The sequence below is a fragment of the Palaemon carinicauda genome, unplaced genomic scaffold (assembly GCF_036898095.1).
Source record: "Palaemon carinicauda isolate YSFRI2023 unplaced genomic scaffold, ASM3689809v2 scaffold3212, whole genome shotgun sequence".
Taxonomy (NCBI): domain Eukaryota; kingdom Metazoa; phylum Arthropoda; class Malacostraca; order Decapoda; family Palaemonidae; genus Palaemon; species Palaemon carinicauda.
Genome location: NW_027170885.1, coordinates 5001 through 15953, shown reverse-complemented (window position 1 = coordinate 15953; position 10953 = coordinate 5001). Strand labels below are relative to the sequence as shown.

At 36.2% G+C, this 10953-nt stretch overlaps 2 protein-coding genes across 2 annotated transcripts; one reads left to right on the top strand and one right to left on the bottom strand.

Annotated features, from left to right (window-relative positions):
• Positions 1–206: 206 nt before the first annotated feature.
• On the bottom strand, positions 207–2417 carry LOC137636542 (calponin homology domain-containing protein DDB_G0272472-like). The gene has a single exon (XM_068368944.1). It carries the CDS (start codon positions 2415–2417, stop codon positions 207–209), a length of 2211 nt encoding a protein of 736 aa, XP_068225045.1.
• A 5376-nt stretch (positions 2418–7793) lies between these two features.
• Positions 7794–10004, top strand: LOC137636541 (calponin homology domain-containing protein DDB_G0272472-like). Its single transcript, XM_068368943.1, has one exon. It carries the CDS (start codon positions 7794–7796, stop codon positions 10002–10004), a length of 2211 nt encoding a protein of 736 aa, XP_068225044.1.
• The last annotated feature ends 949 nt before the right edge of the window (positions 10005–10953 follow it).

Here is a 10953-nt window from a genome sequence, read left to right as displayed (position 1 = left end):
TTTCCTCTTGTACTAATTTTCTTATCTGGGCCAAGGCCTTATCTTTAGTGGTCCTCCTAAGATGGTGTCTGAAGTCCCGAGGTTGTCCACCAAGATCGCCTTCTTTCAAGTTTCCTCGTATGGCATTTTCAAATTTCTGGATATGCCTTTTTACATTGCCTTTTTCTATTACTTCATGAATAACCTTCTTCATCTTTTCTATTTTGTCACCTTTCAGAGCCTCTTCCCATTCTTGAACAAGACCATATACTAAGCGTCTCTTCTGGAAAGACCTCCTCCATTGCAATTCGTCTTATCTTGAAAAAGGCTTTATCTTTGGCTTTCCTCCTAAGATCAGCGGTTTGTTTGCGTCCCATCACCTTTAGCTTTATAATGTCTTCATAATCATCACTATTACTAGCAGAATATCCTTGTGTTCCTGAGCTACTTGCTTCCTGGTAGTCTTGAAGCTCCTTTTCAATGTTTTCACTTTTCCTTTTAAGATTCTCTCTCAAGCCTGGAGATTGCCCAAGAAGATGGCCTTCATTTTCTGTTTTCTCTTGTAACATATTTTCAAAATACTCCATTAGGTTTTCTATTATTTGGCTTTTTATTGCCTTATATTCACTTTTCTTTTCAATTTTGTCTCCTTTGATTGCATTTTCATGTAGTTCAGTAAGATCATAAACTCGGCCTGTTTTCTCAGACATTTCCTCTTGTACTAATTTTCTTATCTGGGCCAAGGCCTTATCTTTAGTGGTCCTCCTAAGATGGTTTCTGAAGTCCCGAGGTTGTCCACCAAGATCGCCTTCTTTCAAGTTTCCTCGTATGGCATTTTCAAATTTCTGGATATGCCTTTTTACATTGCCTTTTTCTATTACTTCATGAATAACCTTCTTCATCTTCTCTATTTTGTCACCTTTCAGAGCCTTTTCCCATACTTGAACAAGACCATAGACTAAGCGTCTCTCTTCTGGAAAGACCTCCTCCATTGCAATTCGTCTAATCTTGAAAAAGGCTTTATCTTTGGCTTTCCTCCTAAGATCAGCTGTTTGTTTGCGTCCCATTACCTTTAGCTTTATAATTTCTTCATAATCATCACTATTACTAGCAGAATATCCTTGTGTTCCTGAGCTATTTGCTTCTTGATAGTCTTGAAGTTCCTTTTTAATGTTTTCACTTTTCCAGACGTTTTCATTTTGTTCCGATAGTTCCTCATGTGCTCCCACTCCTTGAAGACCCCATTCGATGGCCTGACAACAGTCTGATACAATAATTCCTCTAATGAGGTTTTCAAAATACTGGATACCCCTTTCTACGATTCCTTCTTCTATTTCTTCAAGGTTAACCTCCTGTCTCTTATCCGTTTTCTCGTGTTTCAGAGCCTCTTCCCTCAGTTTAATAAGAGCGTATACTTTGTCGCCTTTTTGCTGTGAGATTTCCTCCTGTGCAATCTGTCTGATCCTTATTAGGGCCACATCTTTTGCTTCTCTCCTAAGATGCTTTCTCTTCATTATTCCGTTCATCATCATAATTTCTGGATATTCACCACTTTTACTGGCAGAATCAGCTTTTGTTCCAGGGCTATTTGATTCTTGGTAGCCTTTTTCATTTTGTTCTTCTGATAACCACTCTTGTATTATTTGACTTATCCTGGCTAAAGCGATATCCTTAGCCTTCCTGTTAAGATTTTCCCTGAAGTCTGGAGATTGCCCCAGAAGATCGCCTTCAATTTCTGTTTTATCATCAATGTTTTCACTTTTCCAGACGTTTTCATTTTGTTCTTCTGATAACCACTCTTGTATTATTTGACTTATCCTGGCTAAAGCGATATCCTTAGCCTTCCTGTTAAGATTTTCCCTGAAGTCTGTAGATTGCCCAAGAAGATCGCCTTCAGTCTCTGTTTTTTCTTGTAACCTATTTTCAAAACACTCGATAAGGTTTTCTAATGTCTGGCTTTTTCTTGCCTCTTGATATTCATTTTTCGCTTCAATTTTGTCTCCTTTTAATGCGGTTTCATATCGTTTAGTAAGATCATAAACTACGCCTCTTTTCTCAGAGGCCATTTCCTCTTCCACTCTTTTTCTTATCTGTGCCGAGGCTATATCTTTAGCGACCCTCCTAAGTTGGTTTCTGAAGTCCCGAGATTGTCCACGAAGATCGTCTTCCTGTATGTTTCCTCGTATTATATTTTCGAGATACTCGATGTTCCTTTTTACGATCCCTTCTTCTATCACTTCAATAACAATCTTCTTTTTCTTGTCTATTTTCTCGCCTTTCAGAGCCTCTTCCCAGAGCTGAATAAGATCGTATACTAAGCCTCTCTTGTCTGGAGAGACTTCATCCATTGCAATTCGTCTGATCCTTAATATGGCTCTATCTTTCGCTTCCCTTCTAAGATAAGTTCTCTGATTCCGTGCCAGTATCTCTCCCATCATAGTTGCTCCATAATCACCACAAAAATACCAGAATCTGCTTCTGTTCCTGGGCTATTTTCTGTCATCGTTTCTCTTAACATATTTTCAAATTTTCGGATTTGGGCTACCCTTGCAGCTTGGTAGGACTTTTCAAACTTAGGTATTTCAACAATCCTAGCTAAGGCCACTTTTATGGCCTCCGTAGTTGGATTCCTTCTAATTTCAAGAGAATCCTTCGGTTTTCCTTTACCTTTTATCCTTTCTTGGTATCCATTTTCGGACATTTCAAACTTATGAATTTCAACAATTCTAGCTAGGGCCACTTCTTTGGCCTCCCTGGCTGGATTTATTCTAATTCCAACAGAATCCTTCTTCTGTGTTCCGTTACCTTTTATCCTTTCTTCATATTGCATTATACGAGTCTTCACTTGTCCTTCGTTTCCTAATGAAACATTTCGTTTTGGTTTCTCCATTTTTCCAGTTTTTTCAAATTTCTCGACGAGATCCTTAACGGTTCCTGGTCCTGGGTAACCGTTCTTCTTTACTTTCATCAAAGCGTCCCTGTTCGGTTCCATAGCGGAACAATTACAGCATACACAATATCCCAAATTGTTCTGATTAGTAACCACAAAATAAACTTTGGTACTCAAAGCCATTCCACAATAAATACAACACAAATAACTGGTATTACTACACATTTTTGTTAATAACTTTCCTCTACATTGTTTTAGGTCTATTTTGAAAAAAAAAAATGCAACTTGATCTGGAGACACTCAGGGAGAAGCCAAGAATGTCTTTAAAGAACAACACGGATCTCGGAGCTCGGGCAGTTTTCGGAATGTCTTGGAAATGAAGCAGGAATCCCGCAGCCGGATTTGCGATCGTTAATTTTTCATGATTCCTATTTTGAATACCACCAAATCGACAGAAATTATCACAAAACTATCTATTTTAGGCCTATGTCTACTACAATAGGCTTCTAAAATCATTTACAATAGGATAACATAAAGGAGAAGTAAAGACGATTTTCTCAAATTAGTATTTTATTAGAGCTACATTGAACATATTAATCATCTCCTCCGAGATTTCTGAAGAATTCCGAGAGTCGATGAAGAGATTTTCGTTGATTGGGTTGAAGAAAAAGGCGAAGATGATTGCTCTTACAGCGACTGAAGACTCGCAAGTCTGAAGAACGCCATTCCTGAAAGGATTCAGGAAAAGGATCGAAAAACCTCTCCAAGCCTGAATCCTTTTAGGAATGGCATTCTTCAGACTTGCGAGACTTCAGTCGCTGTAAGAGCAATCATCTTCGCCTTCTTCTACATCCCAATCAACGAAAATCTATCCATAGACTACCGGAATTATTCAGAAACCGATGTTAGATCGGCCTAAGGCAGGCAACGGCCATCATACGTCTGGCATCTCATAACACAGAAGGACGGACAGGATGAAGATGAAGCTCTCGAAAGCGCACTCGAAGACGACCACGGAAGAAAGGCAGAACGAAAATCTCTCCATAGACTCCCGGAATTCTTCAGAACCCTTCAGGAACGAGGATGTTAGATCGGCCTAAGGCAGGCAACGGCCATCATACGTCTGGCATCTCATAACACAGAAGGACGGACAGGATGAAGATGAAGCTCTCGAAAGCGAACTCAAAGACGACCATGGAAGAAAGGGAGAGGCTGGGAGTCGGTCAGGACTCATTCTTCTATACTAGATAAATTCGTCTGCTCAGCTTCGAACGGAGTCCAGTCAAGCTCTGATTAAACAACGGAAGACCACTTCTATATAACGGGTAGCTCGATAGAAATTTCTACAAAAAAAGAAAAACACCCGAATATTGTGAAAAAATAAATCATGTAAAAATTTACATCAAATAATCTTTTCGATAAATAATTTTGAAGAGGAAAATTTTCCGCGGTAAACCGTTTTTTTTTTTTATTTCTTTTTTGTCCCAAATAGCTATATCTGGCATCTCTCATACTACGTCTACATTTCTTTGTAAAAGTAAATACCAGTTTATAACAATGCTTTAAATTTTCATAATGAAACAATTACCTCAATAAAAAACATTAATGTAGAATACGATATTTTTATTTAATCCTTTCATAATATGATTTTATATATACATAAATAATGGTAAAGTTGAATGGAATGTCCTTCAGCAACTTTGAAGGAGTAAAAACTCCCGTTTTCTATTCTCCCTTGATCTAAACTTTGGAGTAAAGACTCCCGTTTTCTATTCTCCCCTGATATACAATAAGTTGGTTTTGTGTATAAAGTTATATTTGTTCTGTGAAGTTATATGTCAGAATAAGCAAACCTACAAACAGAAATCTTTATTATCCATATATGAAATGCTTAACTTTGTTGCTTAAGGGATAATTGCAGCTTGTTGCATACGCAATATCAAGTTACTATGGCTCTCAAGGGAAAAAGTATTTTGTTCTACGTGCAATAAAGATTTTAATGCTGGGCCTAAATTCCTTCGATAAACGCTCTTAAACCGGAAACATTTTGATGCAATAAAAGGCAAAGGTGCATTGCATATAAATATACAGTAGGCCTATACAAATATTGGCTATGTTGTAGGTCTATACGTATAGATGCTATACTGTAGTTCTATGCATAGAAGGGCTATACTGTAGACTATACATAGATACTCATAGGCCTATTCAAAGATGAGCTATAATGTAGGCCTATACATAATAGCCTACACTGTAAGCCTATACATATATGGGCTATACTATAGGCTCTCTCTCTCTCTCTCTCTCTCTCTCTCTCTCTCTCTCTCTCTCTCTCTCTCCTTTTATATACATACATATAGACACGCAAACTATATATATATATATATATATATATATATATATATATATATATATATATATATATATATATATATATATATATATATATATATATATATATATATATAGTTTGCGTGTCTATATGTATGTATATATATATATATATATATATATATATATATATATATATATATATAGTTTGCGTGTCTATATGTATGTATATAAAAAGAGAGAGAGAGAGAGAGAGAGAGAGAGAGAGAGAGAGAGAGAGAGAGAGAGAGGCCTATAGTATAGCCCATATATGTATAGGCTTACAGTGTAGGCTATTATGTATAGGCCTACATTATAGCTCATCTTTGAATAGGCCTATGAGTATCTATGTATAGTCTACAGTATAGCCCTTCTATGCATAGAACTACAGTATAGCATCTATACGTATAGACCTACAACATAGCCAATATTTGTATAGGCCTACTGTATATTCATATGCAATGCACCTTTGCCTTTTATTGCATCAAAATGTTTCCGGTTTAAGAGCGTTTATCGAAGGAATTTAGGCCCAGCATTAAAATCTTTATTGCACGTAGAACAAAATACTTTTTCCCTTGAGAGCCATAGTAACTTGATATTGCGTATGCAACAAGCTGCAATTATCCCTTAAGCAACAAAGTTAAGCATTTCATATATGGATAATAAAGATTTCTGTTTGTAGGTTTGCTTATTCTGACATATAACTTCACAGAACAAATATAACTATATACACAAAACCAACTTATTGTATATCAGGGGAGAATAGAAAACGGGAGTCTTTACTCCAAAGTTTAGATCAAGGGCTTGTTTAATCAGAGCTTGACTGGACTCCGTTCGAAGCTGAGCAGACGAATTTATCTAGTATAGAAGAATGAGTCCTGACCGACTCCCAGCCTCTCCCTTTCTTCCATGGTCGTCTTTGAGTTCGCTTTCGAGAGCTTCATCTTCATCCTGTCCGTCCTTCTGTGTTATGAGATGCCAGACGTATGATGGCCGTTGCCTGCCTTAGGCCGATCTAACATCCTCGTTCCTGAAGGGTTCTGAAGAATTCTGGGAGTCTATGGAGAGATTTTCGTTCTGCCTTTCTTCCGTGGTCGTCTTCGAGTGCGCTTTCGAGAGCTTCATCTTCATCCTGTCCGTCCTTCTGTGTTATGAGATGCCAGACGTATGATGGCCGTTGCCTGCCTTAGGCCGATCTAACATCGGTTTCTGAATAATTCCGGTAGTCTATGGATAGATTTTCGTTGATTGGGATGTAGAAGAAGGCGAAGATGATTGCTCTTACAGCGACTGAAGTCTCGCAAGTCTGAAGAATGCCATTCCTAAAAGGATTCAGGCTTGGAGAGGTTTTTCGATCCTTTTCCTGAATCCTTTCAGGAATGGCGTTCTTCAGACTTGCGAGTCTTCAGTCGCTGTAAGAGCAATCATCTTCGCCTTTTTCTTCAACCCAATCAACGAAAATCTCTTCATCGACTCTCGGAATTCTTCAGAAATCTCGGAGGAGATGATTAATATGTTCAATGTAGCTCTAATAAAATACTAATTTGAGAAAATCGTCTTTACTTCTCCTTTATGTTATCCTATTGTAAATGATTTTAGAAGCCTATTGTAGTAGACATAGGCCTAAAATAGATAGTTTTGTGATAATTTCTGTCGATTTGGTGGTATTCAAAATAGGAATCATGAAAAATTAACGATCGCAAATCCGGCTGCGGGATTCCTGCTTCATTTCCAAGACATTCCGAAAACTGCCCGAGCTCCGAGATCCGTGTTGTTCTTTAAAGACATTCTTGGCTTCTCCCTGAGTGTCTCCAGATCAAGTTGCATTTTTTTTTTTCAAAATAGACCTAAAACAATGTAGAGGAAAGTTATTAACAAAAATGTGTAGTAATACCAGTTATTTGTGTTGTATTTATTGTGGAATGGCTTTGAGTACCAAAGTTTATTTTGTGGTTACTAATCAGAACAATTTGGGATATTGTGTATGCTGTAATTGTTCCGCTATGGAACCGAACAGGGACGCTTTGATGAAAGTAAAGAAGAACGGTTACCCAGGACCAGGAACCGTTAAGGATCTCGTCGAGAAATTTGAAAAAACTGGAAAAATGGAGAAACCAAAACGAAATGTTTCATTAGGAAACGAAGGACAAGTGAAGACTCGTATAATGCAATATGAAGAAAGGATAAAAGGTAACGGAACACAGAAGAAGGATTCTGTTGGAATTAGAATAAATCCAGCCAGGGAGGCCAAAGAAGTGGCCCTAGCTAGAATTGTTGAAATTCATAAGTTTGAAATGTCCGAAAATGGATACCAAGAAAGGATAAAAGGTAAAGGAAAACCGAAGGATTCTCTTGAAATTAGAAGGAATCCAACTACGGAGGCCATAAAAGTGGCCTTAGCTAGGATTGTTGAAATACCTAAGTTTGAAAAGTCCTACCAAGCTGCAAGGGTAGCCCAAATCCGAAAATTTGAAAATATGTTAAGAGAAACGATGACAGAAAATAGCCCAGGAACAGAAGCAGATTCTGGTATTTTTGTGGTGATTATGGAGCAACTATGATGGGAGAGATACTGGCACGGAATCAGAGAACTTATCTTAGAAGGGAAGCGAAAGATAGAGCCATATTAAGGATCAGACGAATTGCAATGGATGAAGTCTCTCCAGACAAGAGAGGATTAGTATACGATCTTATTCAGCTCTGGGAAGAGGCTCTGAAAGGCGAGAAAATAGACAAGAAAAAGAAGATTGTTATTGAAGTGATAGAAGAAGGGATCGTAAAAAGGAACATCGAGTATCTCGAAAATATAATTCGAGGAAACATACAGGAAGACGATCTTCGTGGACAATCTCGGGACTTCAGAAACCAACTTAGGAGGGTCGCTAAAGATATAGCCTCGGCACAGATAAGAAAAAGAGTGGAAGAGGAAATGGCCTCTGAGAAAAGAGGCGTAGTTTATGATCTTACTAAACGATATGAAACCGCATTAAAAGGAGACAAAATTGAAGCGAAAAATGAATATCAAGAGGCAAGAAAAAGCCAGACATTAGAAAACCTTATCGAGTGTTTTGAAAATAGGTTACAAGAAAAAACAGAGTCTGAAGGCGATCTTCTTGGGCAATCTACAGACTTCAGGGAAAATCTTAACAGGAAGGCTAAGGATATCGCTTTAGCCAGGATAAGTCAAATAATACAAGAGTGGTTATCAGAAGAACAAAATGAAAACGTCTGGAAAAGTGAAAACATTGATGATAAAACAGAAATTGAAGGCGATCTTCTGGGGCAATCTCCAGACTTCAGGGAAAATCTTAACAGGAAGGCTAAGGATATCGCTTTAGCCAGGATAAGTCAAATAATACAAGAGTGGTTATCAGAAGAACAAAATGAAAAAGGCTACCAAGAATCAAATAGCCCTGGAACAAAAGCTGATTCTGCCAGTAAAAGTGGTGAATATCCAGAAATTATGATGATGAACGGAATAATGAAGAGAAAGCATCTTAGGAGAGAAGCAAAAGATGTGGCCCTAATAAGGATCAGACAGATTGCACAGGAGGAAATCTCACAGCAAAAAGGCGACAAAGTATACGCTCTTATTAAACTGAGGGAAGAGGCTCTGAAACACGAGAAAACGGATAAGAGACAGGAGGTTAACCTTGAAGAAATAGAAGAAGGAATCGTAGAAAGGGGTATCCAGTATTTTGAAAACCTCATTAGAGGAATTATTGTATCAGACTGTTGTCAGGCCATCGAATGGGGTCTTCAAGGAGTGGGAGCACATGAGGAACTATCGGAACAAAATGAAAATGTCTGGAAAAGTGAAAACATTAAAAAGGAACTTCAAGACTATCAAGAAGCAGATAGCTCAGGAACACAAGGATATTCTGCTAGTAATAGTGATGATTATGAAGAAATTATAAAGCTAAAGGTAATGGAACGCAAACAAACAGCTGATCTTAGGAGGAAAGCCAAAGATAAAGCCTTTTTCAAGATTAGACGAATTGCAATGGAGGAGGTCTTTCCAGAAGAGAGACGCTTAGTCTATGGTCTTGTTCAAGTATGGGAAAAGGCTCTGAAAGGTGACAAAATAGAGAAGATGAAGAAGGTTATTCATGAAGTAATAGAAAAAGGCAATGTAAAAAGGCATATCCAGAAATTTGAAAATGCCATACGAGGAAACTTGAAAGAAGGCGATCTTGGTGGACAACCTCGGGACTTCAGAAACCATCTTAGGAGGACCACTAAAGATAAGGCCTTGGCCCAGATAAGAAAATTAGTACAAGAGGAAATGTCTGAGAAAACAGGCCGAGTTTATGATCTTACTGAACTACATGAAAATGCAATCAAAGGAGACAAAATTGAAAAGAAAAGTGAATATAAGGCAATAAAAAGCCAAATAATAGAAAACCTAATGGAGTATTTTGAAAATATGTTACAAGAGAAAACAGAAAATGAAGGCCATCTTCTTGGGCAATCTCCAGGCTTGAGAGAGAATCTTAAAAGGAAAAGTGAAAACATTGAAAAGGAGCTTCAAGACTACCAGGAAGCAAGTAGCTCAGGAACACAAGGATATTCTGCTAGTAATAGTGATGATTATGAAGACATTATAAAGCTAAAGGTGATGGGACGCAAACAAACCGCTGATCTTAGGAGGAAAGCCAAAGATAAAGCCTTTTTCAAGATAAGACGAATTGCAATGGAGGAGGTCTTTCCAGAAGAGACGCTTAGTATATGGTCTTGTTCAAGAATGGGAAGAGGCTCTGAAAGGTGACAAAATAGAAAAGATGAAGAAGGTTATTCATGAAGTAATAGAAAAAGGCAATGTAAAAAGGCATATCCAGAAATTTGAAAATGCCATACGAGGAAACTTGAAAGAAGGCGATCTTGGTGGACAACCTCGGGACTTCAGACACCATCTTAGGAGGACAACTAAAGATAAGGCCTTGGCCTAGATAAGAAAATTAGTACAAGAGGAAATATCTGAGAAAACAGGCCGAGTTTATGATCTTACTGAACTATATGAAAATGCAATATTATTATTATTATTAAAATTGTAATTGTTATTATTATTATTATTATTATAATTATTATTATTATTATTATTATTATTATTATTAATATTATTATTATTATTATTATTATTATTATTATTATTATTATTATTATTATTATTATTATTATTAAAATTATTATTATTATTATTAATATTATTAATATTATTATTATTATTATTATTATTAATATTATTAATATTATTATTATTATTATTATTATTATTATTATTATTATTAATATTATTATTATTATTATTATTATTATTATTATTATTATTATCATTATTATTATTATCATTATTATTATTATTATTATTATTATTATTATTATTATTATTATTATTATTATTATTATTATTAATAAAATTGTAATTATTATTATTATTATTATTATTATTATTATTATTATTATTATTATTATTATTATTATCATTATTATTATTAATATTATTATTATTATTATTATTATTATTATTATTATTACCTCCGCCAAGCGGCGGAGGTTATGTTTTCGGTTCGGTTTGTTTGTTTGTTTGTTTGTTTGTTTGTTTGTTTGTTTCTCTGTTTGTCTGTCTGTCTGTGGACAACGTAGAGGCCACATTTCTACACGGAATCACTTCAAACTTGGCCAAGTAGTTCCCCAATGTGTATGGAAGAACTGATTAA

Bases quoted from the DNA above. Each gene is read 5' to 3' on its own strand.
- LOC137636542 (XM_068368944.1), bottom strand. From the start codon at position 2,417: ATGATGGGAGAGATACTGGCACGGAATCAGAGAACTTATCTTAGAAGG.
- LOC137636541 (XM_068368943.1), top strand. From the start codon at position 7,794: ATGATGGGAGAGATACTGGCACGGAATCAGAGAACTTATCTTAGAAGG.